General features: G+C 60.0%; 1 protein-coding gene across 1 annotated transcript; it reads right to left on the bottom strand.

Annotated features, from left to right (window-relative positions):
- Positions 1-1,022: 1,022 nt before the first annotated feature.
- Positions 1,023-18,469, bottom strand: TRPM2 (transient receptor potential cation channel subfamily M member 2). Its single transcript, XM_035899932.1, has 32 exons — positions 18,275-18,469; positions 17,520-17,605; positions 16,946-17,114; positions 16,283-16,463; positions 15,737-15,903; positions 15,076-15,256; positions 14,460-14,521; positions 14,052-14,252; positions 13,561-13,663; positions 13,211-13,332; positions 11,439-11,789; positions 10,834-10,971; positions 9,330-9,459; positions 8,890-9,035; positions 8,634-8,746; positions 8,319-8,532; positions 7,627-7,745; positions 7,178-7,310; positions 6,864-7,035; positions 6,232-6,415; positions 5,837-6,018; positions 5,562-5,694; positions 5,356-5,443; positions 4,668-4,755; positions 3,860-4,011; positions 3,312-3,388; positions 3,120-3,221; positions 2,721-2,807; positions 2,462-2,567; positions 1,863-1,964; positions 1,384-1,500; positions 1,023-1,148 (listed from the first exon to the last, which is right to left on the bottom strand). Exons 1-32 carry the CDS (start codon positions 18,467-18,469, stop codon positions 1,023-1,025), a joined length of 4,527 nt encoding a protein of 1,508 aa, XP_035755825.1.
- Positions 18,470-25,447: the final 6,978 nt, after the last annotated feature.

Raw genomic sequence — 25,447 nt, 5'->3', positions numbered from 1 at the left:
CTTTTAAATACCCCCAGGGATGGGGACTCGACCCCTGCCCTGGGCAGCCCCTTCCAGTGCTCAAACCAGGCTTGTCTGGGAAGCGTGCCCCAAGCGTGGGCTCCAGGAGCGGCCCCTGGTTGAACAGCCCTAACAGACCACCAGCCTTCAGTTATTTAATACATGGTTTATTGAGCTCTGTTGACTAAATTTCCCAACTGACACACACCCACCCCCCGCCCCGCCAAGCCCCAGTGCATCACTAGTGAAATCGCAGTTGTGCTGTGGGAGGAACAGCCCTTGCTGGCCCATGGCTGATCCACCGGGAGAGGGTGGGGGAACCGAAATCCCTCCCTGAGCAGTCCCAGGAGTAATTTGCCACCGTGGGGCTGTTTACAGCAGTGTTTCCACCGAGCCTTCTTCTCCCCATGGCAGCCAACAGAGGAGGTGCGTTAGGACCCCTTAAGAGCACCAATGCCTGGGACATACGTGCCAACATCCTCTCCCCTGTCCCTGCCTGCCTGAGGGACCACAGGGCATGGACCACCCAGGTCCCAGCAAGCCATGTGCCCAAGGGGATGGTGGCAAGCGGGTGGCATCGAGCTGGGGCCTTGGCTCAGCCAGGGGGAAGGAGTTCAGCTACCAGATGTGGGATCACGTAAGAGCTATGAAACCACAGGTATGTAAGCCAAGAGCTGCTCACACCTTCGGAAGCACTGGATCGCAGCTCGGGACCATGTCGTTGGGTCTGAGGCAACCAGAGATGCGGGGCCACGCTGCCGTGGGAGCGACTCACAGGGCACTCGCGAGCTTTGGGTGCAAAAGATGGTGCGTAGGTGCTGCCTGGGCACCAGGCGCTCCCTGCCCCCCAGCTGCTGGGGAGGGAATGGTTTTCCTCCCAGAAACCTGCAGTGTACGTTCACAGAGGCAGCCAAAGCACCTCAGTGCCAGCCAGCAGTCTCACAGGCGAGCTGGGGTAGGGCTGCAGGTCCCAGCCAGAACCTGCTCTGGGGCAGCGGGAGCCCCGGCCTGCACTTGAAGGCTCAGTAATAGGAGCCAAGGAGGGTTGAGACCTTGCGCAGGAGCTCCTTGTGGTTGGTGTGCACAGGGATCCTCTTGTCCAGTGCCTGCCAGCGGATGCACAGCTCCGGGTCACAACCCTGGAGGAACTGGAAGGGGACCGGAGGCGTCAGAGTATCTGCTGCTGGTGGGGGGCATTCTCAACAGGACCTCCCGCCCCCGGCCTCCTGCCCTTTTTTTTCTTTTGGAGCCCCCAGCACAGTGCCACCCCATGTTCATCCCCATGTCCTTCCTCCACTGCATGCATGAGGGTGAGATCTGGCTCTGGAGATCTGGCTGCCCTGCCCGCGCTGGCTGAGAGCTGCGGAGGCAAGGGGCCCATACCGAATTCAGACGCTTCATCTCCACATCATTCTGGTTGTCAAAGTGGATGCTGACAGCCACCGTCTCCACCCAGGCATTATCCGTGTTGCGGGGGTCGTCCAGATACCCCTTGTGTACCTGTGCGTGGTGAAGGTGGTGCCACCCAAGCAGAGCCCTTGCCGCCTCTCTGAGGCACCACAGGGGTGCTGGGGCATTGCCCCACAGCTCCTCCACCCCACCGGAGACCGGCGCTCCGTGCCCGCCACATGGGGACCATTTGCGGCAGGGGGAGGGGCGGGGGGGGGGGAGGCCATGGCAGCATGCCTGCACCCCCCAGCCATTCCCCCCCAGTGGGAGCAGTGGCCAAGGGGTGATGTGCCCTGCCCTGTGCCCTGGGGGCGCCCCCATGCCCCCATGGTGTCTGTATGTCCCCGTACCAGTGGTACCCGCGTGCCCACGTACTGCTGTAGTGCCCCCAGGACATCTGCATGCCCCCCCACCTCGGTGCCTTGTTTCAGCAAGTTCTGGAACTGGGGCCAGAACTCCCGGCGCAGGACCCACTTCAGCTTCAGTGGCAGCGTCTCACCCGGCTCCAGCGACCCCTGCACCCAAAGCAGGTGTCAGCCCACCACCGGCCTGGCCTCCCGCGCTGCCGCCTGCTCGGCCGTCAGGCAGTTGCCACCACAGCGGAAGATGCCGCTGGCTCTGGTGGGGGGGAGCAAGCAGCTCTGGTGCCTCCCTCCTGCTCCTGCCAGAATTCCTCAGCTCTGCCCCAGACGCCTCCGAGTTTGCCTAATTCAGCGCCTGCACCTCGCCGTCGCAGGACGCTATGGTGATGGCTTATGGCAATCACAAAGGACGTGCAAGAACTGAGGAGGAGGAGGAGGAGGAGGCAGGGGGTTGGGGGGGCCATGTAACCTTGCCACTGCTCCTTGGCAGCAGAGCCCGGCGCCGGGACGCTCTGCTGGAGGGACGGCCTGGGCAGGGCTGTGACTCCTATCTGTGCCCCTGCCTTTTCCGCAGGGCATCCAGCCATCGGCCGGGGCAGCCCCCATCTCCCCAGACCCTTCTGCGCCAGCTGGTTCCCACCAGCTCTTACCCCGGGCAGAGCCCAGACGTCCGATAGCGGGTACTGGGCTACCAGGACTTCCAGCATCTTCTTCAGGCTCTTCCTGATGATGGACCCATCCAAATTCCTCCTCCAGCTGTGAGGGAGGCCCCCGTTACGCTGCAGCTAGGCTCTGCCCCCTGCCCAGCAGCCATGGGTTGTGCCAGGTCTCTCCCAGGGGGCTTGGTGCCCCCGTTTCCCATCCCAGCCCTGTCCTGGAGCAGGGACGCCTCCATCCCCAGGCACTCACCGGGTCACAACAGGGTGCAGGGCATGGTTGGGCCCAAAGCAGTGCAGCCTCCCGCGGCCCCGCAGCCCCGTCCTGCCCATGGGGTTCCTGGTGGGGAGAGAGGGAGTGGGCTGGGATGGCACCGGCGTCCCCCTGCACACCCCACCATGCCCATCAGAGCCCTGCACCACTTCCCCACATTCCCCACCACTGCCCTGCACCTTGTCTGGGGTGCTGGTTGGTTTTTTTTTGGGGGGGGGGGAGCCCTGAAGACACCATGTGCCGTTATCCCTGCCCCACCAGGGAAGTGGAAAGGGGATGGGTGCACCCGTCCCCCCCGAATTCTCTGTCTCCCTGGGGCTGTCCCTGCAGCCGGGCGCCCCAGCTCCCACCCCTGGCCCCTGTGGCGAGTGCACTCACAGGGGCAGCCCATCCCGCACGGCGTAGGGGCCGTGGAAGCTCTGCCGGTCAATCAGCCCGTCCATGGTGTTGTAGTTGATCTTCAGGAGAGACTCCAAGGAGCTGGGGGGCAGGAGGTAGCCAGGCAGGGAGAGCTGGCGGTGCCAGCTGGGCGCCGGGGCAGGGGAGCAGGGAACCACAGGGGACACTCACGGGCTGAACGGGTCCTGCCCAGCCATGTCCTTGTGGTCAGCCGAGTAGGTGGGGGGGTCGTAGAGTGGGAAGTCTGCCTGCAGAGCACGTGGCCATTGCGTCCCTGCAGGGACCGGCACCCCCAGGGATGTTTTCCGCCCTAGCCCCTTCCTCTGCCCAGCTTGTGGCACCATTCCCCAAGGCATGCAGGGGCTCCGGGCCCTGCTGGGGGTCTCAGCAGGAGGGTCTATGCCTCTCGCTCATCCCCCTGTAGAAGCCAGTGCCAGATCCTGTCCCTGCTTCAGGAAATGCAGGAGCAAGCACTTGTCCCCTCTGCCTCCCAACCAAGCGTCCCCAGGCCCCCCCAGCGCTGTGGGTCCCAGCAGGGACGATGCCTCCCCTTGTCCCCATCGGAGCAGCTGCCCCAGGAAGCCTCTGGTCCCAGAGCTGGGAAGAAGCGGAGCTCCCAAGCATGGCACAGGCATGACATCACCCGTGCCTCTTCCCACTGCTGTCAGGATCTGCCCCATCACCCTCCCGGCCCCACTGCTGGGGCTCGCAGCTCCTACCTCCCAGGGGACCTTCTCATCCGGCACAGGGAAGCGGAGGGTGTGAGACCCTGGGTAAAGGAGATTTCGGGCAAGCACGTGGAATGGGGGCTGGCTCTCCTCGGGCTTCCCCTCCAGGTCAACCTCCTTCCTCTCCGAGGCTTTGCTGGAGCCTGTGAGGCAGACACAGACAGGGAAGCCCCGCAAAGCAGGGTGCTGAGCCTGGTGCTGCAGGCTGTGGCGCTGCTGAGGGGCTGGCTGGGTCTCTCCGTGGGGACACTGATGTCCCCTGAAGGCCCGGCCCCTGGCATCCCTTCCAGCAGGCGCTGGAGGAACTGCCTGGGGATCAGAGAATCATGGAACCGTTTGGGTTGGAAAAGCCCTTTAAGATCACCAAGCCCAACTGTTCCCCTAACCCTGTCATCCCACCACTAAACCCTGGCCCTAAGCACCTCCTCTGCCCAGCTTTTAAATACCCCCAGGGATGGGGACTCGACCCCTGCCCTGTAAGGGCTCCCCTCAGCCTCCTCTTCTCCAGGCTGAACACCCCCAGCTCCCCCAGCTGCTCCCCATCAGCCTTGGGCTCCAGACCCCTCCCCAGCTTCCTTGCCCTTCTCTGGACACGCTCCAGCCCCTCCATTCCTTGGTGTCACCTGCAAACTGACTGAGGGTGCCCTCAATCCCCTCGCCCAGGTCATTGATAAAGGCGTTAAGCAGGGGCTGGAGGAGCTAACACAGCACCCAAACCTTCCTGGGCCAAAGGAGCTTCCTCCTCGCTGCTTAACAGAGGGGTATGAGGGGAGCCGGGGTGGGGATGGGCTGTGCTTACCCACAGGTGGCACATCCTTGCCCGAGCCAAAGCCGTTGCCCTGCAGCGCCTGCATTATCCACCGCAGGGCCTGGGCACTCTGCTGCACCTGCGGGGGACAGGGGAGGGTCAGCCCCCCCGGGCCCTGGCCGCCCCAAGTCCCCCTTGCCCCAGCCCGGCAGGATGCAGCCCCTGCCTTCCCCCAGGGCAACGGTGAGCCTTGCCCTGCCCTGACACTCGGCTCGGAAAACCATGTCCAGGGAATCACTATTTTTTTTTTTACAAAGCAAGTGGAAATGGAGGTGGAAACAGCAGCTGTGCTTGCATCCGTCGCCGAGGGGAGATGCCAGGGCCCATCGGGCTCCCTGGGCACCCCACCGCTTGTACAGGGGGTAGAAGAGCCGCATGGGGAGGGCACTGGGAGTTCCCCATCCCCAGAAGGGCTGGAGGGTCCTCTCGGGCCATGGAGAAGAGCTGGGTCAGATCTGACTGCTTGGGTGACCGGCAGAGGCAGGAGCTCATCCTGCCTCCACCCCACTCCCTTCAGAGTCAGACAGGATGTTTCCCATGAATATTTTCCTCTCGGGTGCTGTTGTTTTGGAAACTCAAACTCTTTGAATCGGGATTGTTTCAAGGGGGCTTTCTCTCATGCTCTGGTTCAGTCAAAACCCCCACCTTTCTCAGGCTGGGTGCTCAGCTGCAGCCTCACCTGCTCTTCCAGACCGGCCAGTCTCTGCTCCACCAGCCCCCTCCTCTTCACCCGGTCCAAGTCCAGCAGCTCTGCCAGCACATCAACCCTGGAGGGACAGCACGGAGAGGAACCCCCTCGGCAGCCGCCCCTGCACCAGTCCCGGCTCCTCCCTGCCCAGGATGCTGGAGGACAGAAGGGCGTCCCTGTCTCAGGAGTGCGGGTACCTTTGCGCAATGTCTCGGATCTTCTGCTCTGTGTTCTGCTTCTCCTGGCACTGCCGGTGCTGCAGGTAGCTCTCCTTCAGGTACATCTCCCAAGAGAGGAGGGCAGCTTCTTCATTCTTCTCCAGCTTCTCTTCTGCCAGGGGAAGGGGATGGCAGTGCCATCAGGTCCCCAGGCATCCCAAACCCGGGTGCCACAGCCCAGATGCCAAGCCTTGTCCCCCAGAGTTGGGTACTGTGCCCCGGGGAGGGGGTGGAGGGGAGGTACTAGTCCTCACTGAGCTGTTTGTGGCGCCTAGCTGGCCTGCGGAGCAAGCCTCGCCGGACCAGGAGCTGCAGGTGGTTGAGGAGGATGAAGGGCGGGGGCGCAGGCGGGCGGCCGTGGTACTCCTCAATCAGGTCGTGCCGCTGGAACTTCCAGATCTGGTCCGTGTGCTCCTGGACCTGCTGGAAGGTGTAGCTGGGGCAGAGCCCAGGTGTCAGCTGTGCTGTGGGGATGAGGGGGCACATCGTGCCCCAGGTCCTATCTCCCTGATCAGCCCTGGCCTGTACCCGCTCCTTCCACCATATCTATAACCCCCCCAAAGCCACCCCTCAGCATGCACCATGGCCAAGCCTGCGAGCAGAGCCAGGTCAAGCCACTGCCGGGACCATGGGACCAGGTCAAACTCACTTGAACATGGCGATGAGGAGGTTGAGGAGGAGGATGTTGGTGAAGAGCAGGTACAGGCACAGTAAGATGACTGTCAGCCACTCAGGGAAGATGGGTTTCTTGTTGTCCTCGTTCGTCTCTGGGCACTTGGGCTTGTAGGGGTCAGTCCCGTTGGGGCTGCACTGGTCAATGTTGAAGTTGACTCCTGCAAAAGAGCACAGCACAGCTCTGCCGCAGCCAAACCTTGCGGCGCTTCAGGGAGCACCTTGTGCTCTCTGAAAGCAGCCAGCAGCAAGGGAGCTTGGCTTTGACCTCCATCTGCGCCACCCCAGGTGGTCTGCTCGCTGCCGCCAGCTTTGCGGCTGTGGCACCCAGCTGGATCGACTCACACTCCTGTGCCTTTGCTGGGTGCTCTCCTGCTCACTCGGGCAGCCGCAGCCCCTGGGTTTGCATCGGTGGCAATGCCCCCTGCGTGCTGGAGCAGGGTCCATCCCCACACCCCGTCGGTGCTTCCTCCATGTTGTGCTTGGGGAGGAGCCCGGTGCAGGACTTCCCCAGGCCAACATGGTGGGAGCTAGGCAGCCTGCAGCATGAGCCTGGCACCCCTCGGCATTGTCACTGCCACCCTGCCCACACCAGCCGGCATCCCTTACCGTCGATGTAGGAGGGAATCTGCCCAAAGATGGTCAGGTAGGAGTGGTAGACTACACCACGGAAAAGCCACTCCACGCGTTCCTCGTTGTGGATCAGGATGGCCTGCTTGGCCACCCCAAAGGACACTACCCACACTGCCAGCAGGAAGAGGAAGAAGAAGACATCCTTCATCTGCAAAAACAGAGGGGAAGCAAAATTGTGTCCCGGAGCAAACGCCACCCCAGGATAGGGCAAGATGGGTGGCACGTCCACCCCACGCAGGCATCAGTCTGCTCTAGCTGAGCCCCCTGGCAGGGTGGAGGGAAGCTCTCACCATGCGCTTCACAATGATGATCTTGGGCCCCAGCGTTTTGCTGACTGTGAAAATGTGCATCAGACGCAGGCAGAAAATGATAAAAGCCAGGGAGAGTATGATGCGCCCGGGATATAAAGTTGATGGGATCAGCCTGGGTACAGAAGGGAGGAAAGGAAACACCTCAGTGCCACGAGGGTGGGTTTTTTTTCCTGATCACGCAGCACTGCAGTATCAATATTGTGGTATCTGCAATATCAGCGAGCTTCCCCAGAGTGAGAGTTGTGGTGTGAAAAACATCGCTCCTAAAAGCAGCTAAAAGCAGAGACAAACTGGCCGGGGTGAATCGCACAGCCGCAAAAATCCTCACTGGCCTTTGGAAGAAGAAGTTGCAATTAAATACCCTGCGCCAATTCTCACGCTGGTTTGTAAGCCCCCAGCTGCAGCTTGAGCCAGGCTCTGCCACCCACCTGCAAGTCAACCCTGTGACAAAGACGAGGATGGCGCAGATATCCAGCTTATTCCAGAAATCCTTGAAGTAGAGGGAAGCCATTTTCATGATCCCCAGCCCATCCGGATCATACAGAAGCTGTTGGGAAGAGAAGAGGGGTTGGCCTTGCACCCAAGGCCTGGTACAACGCCCACGTGCCTTGTAGTGGGGAGGGACCTCACGGACCCGCTGGCCACCACTGGACCCTCTGGCCTACACGAAGTTCACCTGAGCCTACGGGGTTTTCTATGAGGGCATGGAAGGAGCATGGGGCGAGATACCTGAGGACATGGGGCTCTTTAGTCTGGTGAAGAAAGACACTGAGATGGTGAAGCAAAAGCTGATATAAATCAAATGTCAAACAGAGCCTGGAAATGCTCCTGGGAATAAATGCTCAAGGAAGGAGTTGGTCCCTCCATCTCCTGACGTTTTCAGCTTGAAGGAGCACGTCTTGCTGCAAGTAGCCGGGGCCAAGCCAGAGGCAGCCAAGGAGATTCTCTGTCCTCAGAGACGGGGAAATCTGGCAGCCCCTTGCTCTGGGACCGCTCTGAAGGGATGGTGACACGAGGGGCGGCATGGGAAGGCGAGCTAGGTAGGACCTTCCAGGAGCAGCCCCAGGGGTGTCCTCCCTACTCTTGCCTCCTCCCAGCCGCTGCCCCGCCTGCCCTGTACCTGGCGGATCTCCTCGCACACCAGGGAGAAGAGCCAGAAGTAGATGAGATACTCCCGCCAGGATGGCAAGGGCTGGAAGTCAACCATCAGGACGTAGGCAAAGAGCAGGAGGAAGGTGAAGTAGGAGAGGATGTTCATGTGGAAGATGACGACGGGTGCTGTGAAGAAGGCTCGGAGGCGTGTCAGGCAGCCCGTGGGCTGCAGCCTCTTCTCCCTGCGGGGGGCAGGGGGTGGTGGAAGTGGGGCCCAGGGAGATGCCACTGCAGCTTCCCCCAGCCAGCCTTGGTGCACGCGTGCCCCGGCTGCAAGAAGTACCTGAAGGTGATGAGGCTGGTGTAGAGAAGCGGGAAAAACAGCATGCACGCGACCACCCGCCAAAGCCCGTTGTCTACGCACATCTTCCCCCACCAGACTTTGGTTAGAAAGGCCTGTGAAGAGGGAAGAAGAGGAGCGCTGGTGACAGAAGCCGCCCCCGTCAGAGTGGGGCTGTAGGGCAGAGCCCCACCGCTGCCAACGAGGGACAGGGAACACTTGGGCACTTCCCCTCCAAGCACTACTGCTGGGAACCTACCTGGACGCCCCCGTGGGACACGAAGTTCATGTTCTTGGCCTCCAACGCCAGCTGCAGACAGGTCGTCTTTCCCCAGGCCTCTGAGACGCGGGTGAGGAGCTTCTGGGCTCTCTCTTCATCCTTGCGGTAGCAGTCTGTGAACACGCCTGGCCGGGCAGGGGCCAGGGAGATGAGGCTGAGCTCCGGGGTCAGCGCGGTGCTCAACAAGGCGCCTGCTGAGTCGCCCTTTGTAGCAGGATCTGGACATCGCACCAGGCAGTGACACCCCCCTGCACTCCCGCCACCACCCAGGCACAGCCGCTGCAGCACCACCGCCCTGACCGCAAGGAGGGCACCCCCTGTTTGGCACCACCCATCACCCCCAGACACCTCCTGGGCAAAGCCAACCAGCCCAGCAGGGCACGGGAGCAGCTGAGGGTCACTGGTCCCCTCCCACTCACCGATCGCCTTTTGCTCGTACTGCTCAGCCAGAGCCAGCATGTCATCGGTGGTGTCGGTGTCGTCCTCCTCCTTGGCGAGCTCCTTCAGGATTTTGCTGCAAGCCAGTGCGGCTGCCATGCAGTCCTGGCTCTGGAACAGAAGAGGCCAGAGAAAGCATGAGGCTCTGCACCCCATCCTGCTGGTCCCGGTGGTCCTGCCAAGGCTTCCGCGGCTCCCAGGGGAGGGAAGGGGGGGGCCCCCAAGCAGTCTGCAGCTCAGGATGGACAGCTTATAGAATCGTCTGGGTTGGAAAAGCCCTTTAACCTCATCAAGCCCACCTGTTCCCCTAACCCTGCCAGCCCACCACTAAACCCTGGCCCTAAGCACCTCGGCTGCCCAGCTTTTAAATACCCCCAGGGATGGGGACTCAACCCCTTCCCTGGGCAGCCCCTTCCAGTGCTTGACAGCCCTTGTGGGGAAGGAATTTTTCCCAATGTGCAACCTAAACCTGCCCTGGCACAACTTGAGGCCGTTTCCCCTCGTTCCATCACCTGTTCCCCGGGAGCAGAGACCAACACCCCCCAGGCTCCCCCCTCCTGTCAGGCAGTTGTAGGGAGCGATAAGGGCTCTTTTGGTGAAGAAATTTTTCCTGGTATCCAATCTAAACCTCCCCTGACACAACTTGAGACCATTTCCTCTTGTCCTATTTCTTGTCACTTGGGAGAATAGACCAACACCCACCTCACTACACCCTCCTTTTTCATGGTGGTAGAAGGTGATAAGGTCTCCCCTCAGCCTCCTCTTCTTCAGAATGAACAGCCCCAGTTCCCTCAGCCACTCCTCAGAAGATTTGTGCTCCAGACCCCTCACCAGCTTCGTTGCCCTTCTTTGGACACAGTCCAGCACTTCAATGTCTTCTTGTAGCGAGGGGCCCAAAACTGAACATAGTATTTGAGGTGTGGCCTCACCAGTGCTGACTACAGGGGCACGATCACTTCCCTGCTCCTGCTGTCCACACTATTCCTGATAAAAGCCAGGATGCTGTTGGCCACCTTGGCCACCTGGGCACACTAACAACTGATATTCAGCCACCTGTCGACCAACATCCCCAGGTCCTTTTCTGCTGGGCAGCTTTCCAGCCCCTCTTCCCCACACCTGTAGCATTGCATGGGGTTGTTGTGACCCCAGGGCAGGACCCGGCCCTTGGTCTTGTTGACCCTCACCCAACTGGCCTGAGCCCATGGCTCCAGCCTGGCCAGGTCCCTCTGCAGAGCCATCCTCCCCCCCAGCAGATTCACACTCCCCTCTTGCCGTGACGAGGGCCGAGCCCCGCTCCCCGCTGGTGCAGGGGCAGTAGGTAGCCCTCTTGGGTCCTGCTTGGCTGGGGCTCAGGCTCGGGCTCTGCTCTGGGCCAGCTCGCCTGCTGTCCCACATGCCAGTGGGTGTGATCTTTCCTCTTGGGGCTGGGAGATTTGACTCCCTCTGAGCCTCCCAGCAGGGACCAACAGCTCTGGGCTGTGATACCTGTGCCCAGATGATTTCTGCCAGCTCCTTGCGGTTCTGGACCACGGCCCAGATAAGCAGGTCACGGACTGGGTCCATGGTGAAGGTGACGCGGCCAGCAGAGCGCCTGTAGAGGGACCGGAGACTGGACCCCTGAACCTGCAAAGTGTGGGATGCTCAGGCCCGTTCCCCTGCCAAGAGGCTGCCGAAAGCGGATGGCCCCCCAGCACAGAACCGCCCCTGACCCCTGGGCGCCTGCCTCCACCACCTACAGAAGGGCACTCCCTGCAGATAGCGGGGTGGCCGAGACTGGTCTCATCCTGGGAATGCCACCTTTTCTAGGGCCTGGATTGTGTGGGGATGCGCCCATCCCACCTGCCGCACTCGACCCACTGGGTCCTGCCCACTGGCATCATGCAGCCACCCGGTGCTGTGGCCATAAGAGGGTGGGAGTCGCACCCTGAATGCAGGGTGGATGGCTTGGGCTGGACTTTAAGGGACTTTTAAGTGGGAATCTCAAGCAGGCAGGAGGACAGAGACCCAGCCGCAACCCCCAGGGCGGTTTCTTGAGCCAGCGTCCCCCTCCCCAGCGCAACCCTGCCGCCATGTAACCTGCAGCTGCGTACATTCAGCTTGATGTGTGGGACTGGGATGGAGAGCCGGGGCCGCTCCGCCTGCTTGGGCTTGGGGTAGAGAGGCTGTGTAGAGCAGCCCAGGAGCTCCCGCAGCACCTGGGAGACGTGGTGCAGTTGGATCCGTGGCATTTTGGAGCCAGCTGCGTGCTCTCGCTCCTCCAGCAGGACCTTCTGCAGCTTGCTGTGGAACAGGCAGGAGGGTGCCATGTTGTCGTAGAGGTAAACCAGGGTATCCCAGGTGACAAACTCCTTGAGACGCACTCCCTGCTCCAGGAATAGCTTCACAAACTCCGGCTTGTTGGAGATCAGGGCTGCTGCCATCACGGGGTGGAGATCTGTGGGCTGGCATGGAATCACAGCATCGTTTGGGTTGGAAAAGCCCTTTAAGATCACCAGGCCTAACCACTAACCCTACCCTGCCATCCCGCCACTAAACCCTGTCCCTAAGCAAGGCCAGAGGCAGAGGTGAGGGGCTCCATGGCCCCCCCGAGCAGGGCCCCACCATGCCCCTTGCTCAGACCGGGGGGAAGATTTTATGCCCGAGCACGCAAGGTGTTTCTGGGTGCAGGGAGGTGCCGGGGCTTGGGGGACATCCCCCAAACTTCTGGGTTAGTTTGCCCTCTCCTCTGGCAGCAAAGGCCTCTGCTCCCTTGGCTGCTAGGAGGAGGGATGGGGTGGGGTAGAGGGTTGAATCATAGAATCACTTAGGTTGGAAAAGACCCTGCTCACGAGCGTGCACTGTAGAAATGGACGGGACCTCACAGGCTTGTCCTCTGTGCACAGCTCCAGCTGAAGGACCACAGCTACGATCTGGCTGCTCCCCGTGGCCACCCCCTTCAGCCTTTCTGCAGGTTTCCTTTCCCAGGCAAATGTTTACTTGTGCTTACACGTGAAAGGGAAGCCGGTGGGTAAGGGGGAAGATGTCCCTCCTGGCAGGAGGGCACCTGCTGACCTTCTCTTGCAGCTTGATTTCAGCCTCAGCTTTTCATACTGGCCACATGGGTCCAGGGCTGCAGCACCTTGGAAGAGCCCTGTATCGCTAATCCCAGAGCTTGCCTCATCCTCCCCTCCCAGCAGAGGTGCAGACCTTGTTCAGGCTGTGCCTATTCACACCATCAAAGGTTTCCCTCTTTGGGATCCTGGTTCCCACCAGCCCTTCCCAGTCCCACGAAAGTTATGTGAGCTAGGGAATCCAAACTGTCAAATGGAATAGGAAAATCCCCCCCGTGTCCCACAGCCCCAGCAGAAAGGACAGAGAACCCTGCTCATCTTCGGCTTCTCGACAACCAGATCAGGTGTGGGACAGTGGAGCTGGCTTCTGCTGCCCCAGGGAAGTGCCAGGCTGGGTGAGATGAGTTCGGAGGCGAGTTGCCATCTGACAACTCGAGCAGCGACTGCAGGGCAGAGCTGGCAGGGGGTATTTTTGGCTCTAGGTTGGTGGATTGTCTTTAAAAGAGACCGGTTTCAAACAAAATAGCAAGCAATCGCCTTTGTAAGCAATTGTAAGGCAAACGGGACCTTCACGAGCAGTGAATCGCAGGGTGAGCTCAGCTCCTGCTCCACGTGTTTGTACTTTTGAAAGACAGGACAGATTAAGAGCCCCTGGCAGCGTGGTGGGAGCACAGGGTCCAAGAGAAATGCCCTCAAAAACTCTCCCGAGGCACAGTCGAGGTGAATGGTGCCCTCCATATCCACAGCCCTCCTCAGGTGGGACCTGACAAACTGTAAGCCTGACCAGACAAGCAGCACAGGTACTGCCTTGCCTTCCATTCGTGGTCGTCCGTGAAGATCTCACTCCGAGCGATGTCCACCCTGTTCCAGGCCACAGCTAACTTCAGCTGGTGGTCCCAGTTCTCGTGGCCAAAGTGGTCCTGGTTTCGGGATGCTGCACGCCAAGTGCATGTGTTAGAAGAGAGGACCATGTACACAGGGAGGAGATCCCACCTGGAAGCCCTCCTGGAGGCCTGGCCCTTTGGGAGAAACATCTCTCCCCAATCAGCTAAGCATCATGAGGTTTGGGGACCCCTTTGGTGACCCCATAAGTCCAAGCAGCAGCAGGACCCCCACCCCCTTAATCTCGCCCCATCCTCTCAAGCAGCTCCCCAGCCCTCACCTTTGAGCAGGGCCTGGAGGATGGCCACATCCACGTCCTGCTGGCCGTATTTGCCCTCTCTGAAAATGGTCAGGAGCTGCCGGCTCCGCACTATGTCTTGGATCTATGAGGAGAGTCGTGGGCAAGCAATCAGCAGCAGCATCTTCCCCCTGCCACTTCCCACAGAGCCCTGTCCTGTGCAGGGCAATTCCCAGCTCCCCTCGGGTCACCCGCAAACCCTTGCTGCTGCATCCCCCGTCCCAGCTGGGGTTGGTCCCACATGGTACCTGTCTGCCCAAAGTTGAGCAGGCAGTGGAGGAGCTGAGCTCGAGCCCCTGGGGTGCCCACCAGGACAATGCTGGGCACAGCTGGGGGGAGAGGGATGGTCGGCAGAGGATGAGCCTTACACTTCACGCTGGGAGCCTTGCTGCTCATGGGCAAGGACCCCTGCAGGGACCCCTTTGACCTCCACAAGCTCAGCGAGAGGAGCTGCCTGCCCGCAAGAGGCTCACCTTCTTGGTCCACTCCACCAGCTTGCCCTCAGTGAAGAGCTCATAGGTGTCATGGAAGAACACACTCAGCTTCTTCTGGATCAAGGCAATGGTTATCTTGGGCACAGGCAGGCTGGCCACCTGTGCAATGACATCGGCCACGCGCCCAGACCCTTCCACAATCACACAGGGGGTCCCATTGGTGATGGCGTTGTAGATGGTCTGCGAAAGGGCGGGGAGGCTGGTCCTAAGCCCACCCAGAGGCCAGCAGACCCTCTCTGAGCCTGAGGCCCATGCTGGTGCTCCGCAGCACTCCCGTCCAACTGCCTTGCACCCAGGTGAGAGCAACACCCTGGGCAAGGAGCCACCCCATCCCACCCTGCCACCTCCCCCCAGCTCCTCCAAGAGTGGGCAGGAGCAGCTCCTTACGTCGAGTGTCCCGGGGCCTCCTTCCAGCACCACGCACACAATGGGGATCTTGATGGCAACACCTGCAGGGAAGCAGAGCTCAGGGTCACCCCCCCATGGGGCATCCCCCCCTCCCCACTGTGCAGCTGGATGCCATCCCCGCTGAGCGGTAGGATGTGAAAGGCAAGGTAGGAGCACCGTCCCCGACGTGCCTGGCTCCAGGAGAGAGGGGAGGCAATATCCTGGCAGCTGTGCTGCTGGAGTGTGTCTGTGCGTGCGTTAGAATAGAAGCTCATCCGCACAGCGAGAAGGTACCACCTGGAAGCCCCCTTGGAGGCCTGGCCCTTTGGGAGAAATGACTCTCCCCGATCAGGTCAGCATCACGAGGTTTGGGGACCTATTTGGTGACCCCGTAAGCCAAGCAGCTAGCAGAGAATGGCTCTTTGGCTTGTGTCAGCTGAGGAACCAGGTTCCATGTTCATCATGACAATCGTCCCAACCCCCTTGCCTGGATCCCCGGAGGGAAACCACAGCCCCCTCTCCCACTGGAGGCCAGGATGGGCTCTGCTTACCAACAGGTGGCCCATCCCACCAGCTGCTCTCCCCTGCCTTGGGGCTTGCCCTGCGTTGCCATTACCTCCTTTCACCTTGGTCTGCTCCGAAATGAACTTCTCCAGTCTGGTCCTCAGGGGTATTTCCACCCCATACCTCCCGTGGGTCCCATCGTCCACCAGGATGAAGTGGGAGTGGTTGCTGTCGAGGCATGAGAGGCTGCCTTGGTTCTCCTCATCCAGAACGTACTCCGCTGGAAAGCCACCCTGTACGGTGCAGGAGGAGAAACTCTAGGACAAGCCTGGCAGGCCTGCACAAGGGTCCTCCTAGCAGAAGCGCAGCACCCACGCAAGACACCGGGTCGGGCAGAGGGGCTACTCGGCAAATGTCAACCCGGGGCCACCGCTCCTTCTGGTGCAGCTGGGTTCTACCATAGAATCATAGAATCATTGAGGCTGGAAAAGCCCTTTAAGCTCATCAAGTCCAACTGTTCCCCTAACCCTGCCATCTCACCACTAAACCCTGGCCCTAAGCACCTTGTCTGCATGGCTTTTAAATACCCCCAGGGATGGGGACTCGACCCCTGCCCTGGGCAGCCCCTTCCAGTGCTTGACAGACCTTTTGGTGGCTACCAGGGCTGCTGGCCACAGGCATGTCTTGAAGCACCCCTTCCCACCACATTCCTTGGCAGGACTTCCCCGGCAGCCCAGGCAAAGCAAACACACCTCCAGCCCTGCCTGGCTCACCATGGGGCAGATGAGGCTCTCCCGGTTGTACACCGTCCCCCAGGTGGCTATGCCAATGGTGACGATCTCGCCCTCCTTGTGGCTGCAGCTCAGGATGAAGTCTCGCACCGCCTCTCCCACCTGTTTCATCACACCAGCGTGGGACCCCCCTGTGATGATCCAGGCCCCTAAAGGTCAGAGAGGGGCTTGGGAAGGGAGAGGCTCTGCTCGCAGCAACCTCTGAGCATCCCCCTACATGGCTGCAGGGATACCTGGTCCTCAGAGATACTCCATCCCCCAGAAGACGTCTTCCTTGCTCCAGAAGACGTCTTCCCTGCCCACTACATCAAGCCCTGGCAGCACAGGAGATGCCTTCTTCAGCACAGCATTGCATCTCTCAGTCCAGCTCCCTATGACCCCATTTGCAGCGACTGAGCAAGAACACCCCATCTCTGGTGGTGCGAGTCCAGACAGGGACCTCCAGGCCTCCTGGGCCAGCTCAGCATCTCCAGGACGGCCCAACTCACCAAACCCTGCAATCACAGGGAGCACCTCTGCATCTCTTACCAGTGGTCTGGGCCACTTTGACCAGCCCTTGCCGGAAGATGTTCTTCAGCCTTGGCTTCATGATGAAGTTTTTGGCTCCCCCCGTGACTGAGATGAGCAGGTTGGGTGCATCGAGGCCCCAGTGCTGTGTCATGAGGTGGTAGATGACCCGTGGAGGGGTGTCTGAGGAGACACGCACGTACTGCAAAAAAAAAAAGGGAGCGTGCATTCGTTTCGGGTAAAAATGACAGGGTAATGGGGCACCTCCACCACAATTCCTCCTCCTGTCCCAGCAGAGAACCAGGGGCTTCCCATGCCATTTCCCAGCAGAGTCCTGTGGCTGCTGCCCCAGCTGCTTGTGCATGACCCCATTCCCATTCGCTTCCCTGGGACTGAGTGTTCCCAAGATGAAACTAAGGACGAGGGCAGGGAACAGCCACCCCTTGAAGCACGGGCCTCCAAGCATGGAGATGGTTTCAGAAGGGGACTAGGGCTGGCAGAGAGGAGGGATCCTGTCCCACCCCCCTTCCTCTGCTTGGGTCAGTGTTGCTTTTGGGGCATTTCCATGCTTTCCTGACCTCCTCTCATTCAGGAGGGAAATGCTTGGACTTCATCTGCCACGGCAAGCCCTGAACACTGGCTGCTATGGAGGGAAAACCACCACGGAATGGAAAACCAGATCACCTTCCCCATCTTCTGCCCTAGGCCAGTGAAGTGGATATCACCGAAGGCATCTGTTGGCAGTTCCTGGATGTGCCTGCTGGGGTCCCATTCCTTTCCCAGGAAGATGGGAGGTTTGGCAGCATCTTCCAGGTGCTGTTCCCTGAGATAGCCGCACTTGCACACAACCCTCCTGAAACACACGCCACCAACGTTGCCAAAAACTGTCTGAACCCAAAAGGCAGAGCCCAGACGGCCCACCCGCCCCAGCCCAGGCAGGAGTCATCTCCCACCCCGCTCGTCCTCCAGCTCAGAACTTGTTTGGGGCAAAATCTAGCAAAAAAAAAAAAAAGGTATTTCCACCTTTAGGACAGAAGGATTAAGGTTGCTCCGGATGAAATATGGATGGAAATGACCGCACGCAAAAGCATGGTGAGGGTTCCTCGCTAGGAGATGGGGTGACGCCAGTCAGAAAGGAATTCGTGAATCCCCTTGACACCAGCTCCCTTGGCAGGAGGGTGGGATTTTCTGGCGCTTGTCACCAAACGCCCCTTCTGCTTTCCTGGCGGGGGGTGGAACAGGGGACTGCCTGACTTACCCAGAATCTGATGTCTGGGAGCTTTCAACAAAGTAGGTGCACTCTTTCTTCCGGATGTTTTCAGGAATCCACGAGATGAGATTTTCCTGAGGGAGCAGACAAAGCAGCAGGGGGGTCAGTGTTGCTGCAAAGGGCTGGCAGTTCTGCCAGGGGCCAGACAGCCCCGGTGCATGGGGCTTCTTTTGGCTGTGAAGGAAGGAAGCTCCATTGCTATCTGCAAGGGTGAAGCCAGGGGTACTCTGAGGAGGGGAGACGTGAATGCTGGATGTGTAGAATCACTGAACGGTTGAGGTTGGAAAAGCCCTTTAAGCTCACCAAGCCCAACCATTACCGTAGCGCTGCCATCTCACCACTAAACCCTGTCAGCACAAAGGACAGGCATGGAAGCTGCTCCAAACGTCCCTACTGTGCAGTTTATGCCCTCAATATCCCAACTGCATCAGCTGCTCAGACCAGTATCGCAGAGCACCCAGTTCTCCAAGGCTTTACAAAAAAGGAGGAATTGTGATCCCTGAGACCACCAAGACAGCATGAAGAATCCTTACTGCGTTCAGCATCCCTGTATCACTCTTAAGCAATAGTTATTCCATAAGTACGAAAGGAAACAAATGCACCTCAGATGTTGGGGGTTTTCCTGTCTGTCCCTAAAACTAAAGCAATCTGTTATTAATGCTCCCCTTAATGAGGACAACTCATTAGTGCTCTTCCATGGTAGGTGGCCAGACACCCCCTCTTCCAGCACCTTCTGGACTTGCCTTTTCATTGCTGCTGGTAGGGAAATGTGCCTTCCGCCGGCTCTTTGAGACGCTGCTGCTGCTCTGCCGGAGGTTGGGGACCACCTCGAAGTCGCTCATCTTCCCGGGGTGCGTGGCAGGGTTTTCCTCTCTCTCAGGGCACACCTTGTTCAGCTCGGAGGGGAGCACCTTGGCACACCGGCCACGCATGGCCATGGCTGCTGCCTCTTGCCCTGCTTGGCCGCCTCTCTCCCCTTCCTAGGCTGGGAGGTCCTGAACATCTCCATCCTGAGCACAGAAGAAAAGAAGGATACCCATGGATTTAAAGCACTGGGGAGTCCTGTCCATCATTCCCTAGGCTGAGAGATGTCCATGGGAAACCAGCTGGGCCCACACCATGGTCCCACCACAGGGGCCACGTGCGTGGTGAAGCAGCCTCAAGCAAGCACCAGCCTCCAAAAATGGGCCCTGCTGCACACTGCCCGCCAGCAATGCTGCTGGGCTGCCCACCCTGCTGCCTGCCCCCCCCCACCTCCCCAGCCATCCCTGCAGCAGTCTGGGCTTGCTCTCCGCTGCAGGCAGCTGGGATATTGCTGGAGCACAGCAACCAGCTCTCCCCTGCCGGCAGCCCAAGCCTCGCCCCGGCTGGGGAACCCGCACCAGCACACTGGCTGCAGAGCCAGGGCACACTTCCATAGGTGGGGGGGGTGTCTCGTGCCCCCTGCAACGGTCCCTCGAGAGCCCGGAGCTAAACCTGAGGTGCATGCCAGGCACACTGCATTGTGGGGGCTGCAGAGCTCCTGAGCCCTCCCGAACACTCAGAGCCCCCATTGCTGAGCTCCTGAGCAGCTGGAGCAAGGATGGAAAAGCTGCTGGGTGCCTGTGGAGCCCAAAGGAGAGTGGTGTCCCCTCAGGGGAGCTGTGATGGAGGAAGAGGTGCTGGCGAAGCTGCGGGGTCTGCAGGCCTGTGTTGGAGGAGGGGTTTGGGTGCCTTCCTGCAAGCCAAGCTCTGCATCGCACCCGAGGGTGGGGAGCCCTTCGGTGGGACAAGGAGCAAAGTCACAGCTACGACTGCATTGCCTTTGTGTCTCCTTCCCCCCAGCTCAGCGCTGCTGCAGGCAGGGAGCAGCGAGGAAGAGGCTTTTTGCCAGCTTCCCCCCCCAGGCTCCCCCTGGGAAGTAATGCAGCCCCACCGACCTTCGGAGCCAGATTTTGGCAGACTGGCTTTCTGCATCAGCACGACCCGTGGCAGGTTTAATTGCTTGAGAAAGAGCTGTCTAAATAAGGTCAAACACATCATTAATTCTTGTTCCTGGCCCCCTCGGGGCAGGCAGGCTGGTGGGGGTTTCTGGGGCACAACCACAGGCAGCTCATGCAGGAAGGGCTCTTACACTGGGGTCCTCCATGGGCACCCCGGGGGGGGGAACAACACTGCTGAGAAAACACCCAGAATACCGGAATACCTGTCCTTCAGGGCCGCAGGGCCAAGGGCAGAGCCTTGCCTGCAAGGCGCACTGCCTGGCCCCCCCGGTTTGGCGAGCGGCATGGCAGGGGGGCTGAACCCCAGGGGCTTGGCAGCCCCTGGTCACAGCACCCATCGGGACAGGGGTGCAAAGCCCCGGCCGCAGGCGCTGAGCCTGTGAACCGTGCCCACCCCGCCTGCCCCTGCGCTGGCACAACCCTTCAGCGAGGCTGCCCCTACCTTCCCCGCAGCATCCTCCGGCCGCATCGCCAGCTCCGTGCCCGTCGGAGGAATTCAGCCCTGTGTCCCTCTCCTCCGGCGGGTCATTTTGTCGCGGGAGACACACGACGATGACGAGCAGAGAATAGGACAAAGCTGCCTGCAAGCTGCCTGCAGAGAGGAGGAGATGGCAGAGGGTGGCTGGCAGCCTCCCAGCAAATGAGGCTGCGGAAGCGTTCCCTGCCGAGAAGCTGCAGCGCCCAGGCCAGCCCCTCGTTCACTCCAGCGGCTGAGTCACACTCCAGGCAGCGATTTCCACCCGCCAGCTCTGAGTGAGGGGCTGCAGGCTGCCACCAGCCCCAGGGCGGGACAGGGCACTTGGCCCCCAGCCCCTTTTGGCCGATGGGGCAAGCAGGGGCTATGCAGGGGATGGCGAGCCCCAGTGCATGGGTGCTGCTGGGAAGGACCGTCAGCCCAGCGTCTCTGCCGGAGGCATGGGGGCATCACAGGCTCGGCAAGCGCTAGCAAAATCCCCTTCCGTAACCATTGTATCAATCCACCTTTATAGCATGGAAATGTATTAATTTTATATATATATATATTTATACATATTTTATTTTTGTTGTGATGAGGCAGTGGAATTTTACATTTGTTCAACACGTCGCCTCAGCACTCGCACCCATCGCAACCCAAGGGGGGCACAGGCCTTCAGCCCCAGACCCAAAGGACGCGCTGCCTTTGGGAACCAGCATCAGCTCTCCTCCCAGGCGTCTCCCACCACGGCCCCACCACCTTTTACAGCCTTCTCCAGCAAGAGCTGTCAGGGATTCCTGGGGCCTGCTGCTGTGGGACCCTCAGCTCGCTCTGAGCTGCGGTTGCCTGTGCTGCCCAGCATCCCTGCCACGGAGCCACCGCCATAAATGGAGGCTCTGGTGTCGTCCAGGTTTAGGTAAAAGAAGCGAAAGGAGAGCCCGGCCCTGCAGAGGAGGGCTCTGGTAGCTGAGAGCGGACCATGAAGGATAATGGGCGCTCCGGGACAACCAGGGCAGCGCTGGTATCCCAGCCCCCCTGCCCCTTCTTTGAAACCCTCCCAGCCCCGCGGGCCTCCTGGGTCAGTAACGGGAGCAAGACCAACTCCAGGGACACCTGGATCAATGAAGGAGCAGCACGAACGCTGCGGGAGCAGAGGGGCTTTGCACAGCTTTACCATGATCGGCAATTGGCAGCATGGGCATTAGTGGTGAGTCCAACCGTGCTGTACCTGAATGCTTGAAGGGTACAAGAACCCTGTGTAAAACCACCCTCAGGCGCCCTGGTTTGGCTTGGGCACCTCATGTGCACAAAAATTTACCCCTGTAATTCCATGCTTTGCATCCCAGCCTCTCGCCTCAGTCCATGTGAGAATTTTCATGACACAAGCCCCCTGTGAGGAACCTCACCGTTGCACCATGGGCACCAAATGCCTTTTGGCTGGTGTTTCTCACCTCCCCATTTCAGATGCTGTCCTCCCTGCCCTGTTACGGTCCATGCCCTGAATGATCGGCTTCTCCGCTGGCTTTGCAGCCACTTAACTTGCATTTGCCACAAAATGCACTTAACAAAACCAGCATTCCTCTTCCTTGGGACACGTGCTAAGCAGCAGAGCAGGAAGGCAGCCAAGGCAGTGGATGCTGCAGCAGCGAGCAGCTTGGCCAGCCGCGGCTCACAGGTGCGTGGTCCTGGGCAACCTCAGCTCGGAGCGAGCTGAGGGTCCCGCAGCAGCAGGCCCCGGGAATCCCTGACAGCTCTTGCTGGAGAAGGCTGTAAAAGGTGGTGGGGCCATGGTGGGAGACGCCTGGGAAGAGACCTGATGCTGGTTCCCAAAGGCAGCGTGTCCTTCGGGTCTGGGGCTGAAGCCCTGTGCCCCCCTTGGGTTGTGATCGGCTTAGGTGCTGAGGCAACGTGTTGAAAGACCAGGTAGGGTGCAAAGGAAAAGGTGGTGGCGTGATCGCGCCCTTTAGCTTGTTTTCCAGCCAAAGCATGGGCCATCTACGCAATGGAGCTCTCCTGGTTTCCTTGAACAAGAGAAAACAGTTGAGGCATTTCGCTGGGAGCCCAGATGCCACTAATAAGGCAGTAAATAAAATCCATGTGCAACGCTTTATAGTTGAGTTGTAATTAACTCTGCGCTGCCAAAAGAACCAAAGCCAGAACTGCACATTAATTACACATTAATGGGGATGTTCATCCGCTCTCGGCTGGCTGGCTCCCTGGAGACCCTGGCTTTTACTTCACTTTTGTGTATGCCAAAACCACCGTGGCCTGGTGGGACGTGCATGGAGCCAGCACGCTGTGGGGTGGTTCCCGCTTCTCCTCCTAAAAGCCCAGCTTTTAAACCCAGAAAGGCTGAAAGCAAATCCTGGCATGCTCATGTCCTCCATTTGCGACAGCAGAGGAACGAGGTAAGAGCGTGAAGGGCTCTGGCCGCTCCCTGGGGGCTGTGCCCGCATGCACATCCCGGGTCAAATTCACCCGGGTTGATGTTTGTGAAGTGGAAAGCTCTTTGCTGCCGAAAAGCAGCAATCCTCCTGCCGGCGCCGCAGAGCCTCTACTGGGACCAGCCCTTGCTCTGGGTCTCCACCAGCGGTGACCCTGGCTCCGTGGAAGCCCTCTCCCCTGCGAGGGCCACCACGGTGCTGCCCTGGTGTGGCCGCTGCTGCTGCGGCTGGCAGAGGGGAAGGAGGAACCTGGCTGCAGAACTGGGGAGGATGCCTCCCTCCGGGGGTGGGAAGGCGTTCGATGACCTGGTGAGGGAGGACACACGCCCTGGACTGCCAGGGAAGGGGGTCCCTCCTGTGTCTTCCTTCCCCCATGCCCCAAAGGCATCGTTTGGGCCCATTTCTCCAAGGAGTCCCCTTGAAGGATGCCTCCTTGCACGCACCCTTTCCTAAAGCGATGCCTCTTGCCCCATGCAGACAGAGGCCAGCACTGGCTGGGAGGAAGGGAGAGGCTGGGGTGGTCCCGTGGCCACCAGCCCATCCCAGGGCAGGGATGGGCGCGCATCCCCACAGGGGCGAGGAAGAAACCAGGCACGGCCGCTCTCAGCATCCCCGGTGCCAGTCCTGGAAACGGTGGCTTGGTGGCTTGGCTCCAAGCCTCGTCCCACTCCTTGGGCAGTGGAGAATGGCCCTGTTCCCTGCTGAGGCTCGCGGTGCCCCCATACACAGCCTGGCCAGGTTTTGGGGACAGAGGAAGGGCTTTGCACTGGCTGGCACACGGGACTGCCACCAGCAGTGGGGGATCTTCAGCAGAGGGACCGGCTGCACCGCTGCCCAGGCCTCCGTTACCAACACACAGCCACATCTGTGTTCCTTCACCCCACACCATCCATTATATATGGCCAGGATGGATCAGCGGGGCTCAGTTACACGGGAGAAATTCCACTGAGGGGCTGTAACACGGTCAAGCAGCAGCAGATCAAAGCCTTTAAACACCGATCACCCGGTGAGGATCCCTTAGGGATTCAGCCTCTTAATCCCCTGGCCGGGTGCACGCTGACGCCTGGCACAGAGTGGCTCTCAGGGGGGAGATGAGCTGACACCACCCTGCAATGCAGCTGCAGCGCCGGGGTGGGTTACACTGTGCCCTGCAGGGGGGATTTTGCCGAAAGCCCTGCGAGGGTTGGACCCTCCTCCAGGGACCAGAAAGCCGCTGGCAAATGTCCTGCTCCCCTGGAGTGCCAGGGAAGGACAGAAAGGGCCACCTCGATGCCCGCGTGGCCTGGGACCTCCAACGAGTCTGCTGCTTGGAGGGAGCCTTTGGGAAGTACCAAAGGGCCACCCCCTGCTTGCCAGCGTTTTCCAATCTAAATCTCAATGAGATTTTCATCTTTGCATCCGTCTCTGGGGCCCAGAAGCTCGTGGTGGTGCACACACCCCCCCCTCCCCCCCTCTTTTCTGCTGGATTGCTGCTGGATTTCTCTGCTTGATGGGAGCTTCCAAAATCATAAGACCTTGGCCTTGGTGTAAGGAGCCAGGTGACGGGGCAACACTGTCCGTACCTGAAACTCCTACATGGCCGGAGCAGGGAGTGAGGATGGCAACAATCAGTTATCCCCCCCACCAAGAGCCTCAGAGCACACCTTATCCGAACCCCAGCCTGAGTGGTGCGGTACCATCGTTACTGGAATTCCAGTGGTTACCAACCCGGGCTGTGGCCCAGACTGGGAATGTGCTGCTGACTAAAGCCAATCTTCCCATGATCCTATGAAACCTCCTCCTGAGCGAGGCCCTCGGAGCTCCCCTGGACTGCAGGGGGCTGTGCCCAGCATCTCCCTTGAAGTGGGACACCACTCGGAGCAGCAAACTGTTGGAAGTTTGCTAAAACTGGAGATCCATCGCCGAGGACTGACAGCGGAGCCCAGGCTGAAGCCTTTCACTCCTCAAGGCTCAACCCTTGCCTGCTGAGAGACGCTGGGACATTTGCACTGACCCCGAGGGGAAGTTTAACAGGTCTGCCTTTATATCTATAAATATCTGTGATCATGTGCGTGGGTACGCAGGCGTGGATCAGTTCCAGCAGTTTGCAGATGTGATTTAATTGCAAAGCCAGCCTTTTACTGCTACTGGATATCTAGAGATCATCCTCGGGTACCAACCGGTGACCACGGCTGGGACTACGACTGGACCCGGCTGCCCCCGGACCCCACTCTGCAGATGAGTTCAAAGCCAGGGGGTCTGCTCCAAACCCGGTGATGCAACGGGAGGGTCCCCCTTGTTCCCCACACCCACGATCTCGCGCGGAGGTGTGAAGTGCATGGCCGGGCAGGCACTCCAAACCCAGTGACGCAACGGGAAGGTCCCCCTTGTTCCCCACACCCATGATCTCACCGTGAATCCTTCTAACGTGTGTGCGACTTCATTTTCCTCTGCGTTCTTCTCCCATGCAGTCACAGAGCGAACCCTGCCACCTTCGAGCCTTTACCTAAGTTGCTGTTCTGATTCTGTCTGATCACGTTGTTCATCGACCGATGATCGAGCGCTATGAAAACAGCACAGTCGGATCCTGTGATTTGCCACTAGGAAATTCTAAACTGCCCCCAAATCAAACTGTGCATGGTCACTCATTCCCGACACATCCCCAGAGCCAGCAGGATTCCCAAATTCACTGGCGATGCCCCCTCGGCAGGCAGTGGTGCCAGGCCTGCCCCCAGCCCGGGGATCCCGCTGTGGGACCACAGCCCTCGGCAGCACGGGGGTGTGTGGGATCAGGGGGGGCAAGGGAGGTCACCCCCAAACCTCCACCACAGCCTCGTCCCTTCCCCAGCCTTCAGGAGCGCGGAAGCTGGCCCCATTGGGGATCTGCTTGGCAGAGTCCCAGGGGACTCTCCCTTCCCAGGGGCATCCCTGCAGGGATGAGCAAACCGGTGTGGAAGAAACCAGGCCTGGCCCCTCTCAGCATCCCCAGGGGTTTATTTCAGAGGGGCCCTGGGGGGCCCGGGCGCCCCCCTAGGAAGCGGAGCCAGGGCAGGCGGC

The sequence above is a fragment of the Egretta garzetta genome, unplaced genomic scaffold (assembly GCF_000687185.1).
Source record: "Egretta garzetta isolate BGI_Z169 unplaced genomic scaffold, ASM68718v1 scaffold448, whole genome shotgun sequence".
Lineage (NCBI taxonomy): Eukaryota > Metazoa > Chordata > Aves > Pelecaniformes > Ardeidae > Egretta > Egretta garzetta.
This window is presented reverse-complemented; position numbering and strand designations above follow the sequence as displayed.

Bases quoted from the DNA above. Each gene is read 5' to 3' on its own strand.
- TRPM2 (XM_035899932.1), bottom strand. From the start codon at position 18,469: ATGGCCATGCGTGGCCGGTGTGCCAAGGTGCTCCCCTCCGAGCTGAAC. The intron at 11,790-13,210 runs GCAAGGCAGTAC...ATTCCATGCCAG, and splicing joins CGGACGACCACGAATGGAAG to CCCACAGATCTCCACCCCGT. The intron at 6,416-6,863 runs GTAAGGGATGCC...GCTCTTTTGCAG, and splicing joins GATTCCCTCCTACATCGACG to GAGTCAACTTCAACATTGAC.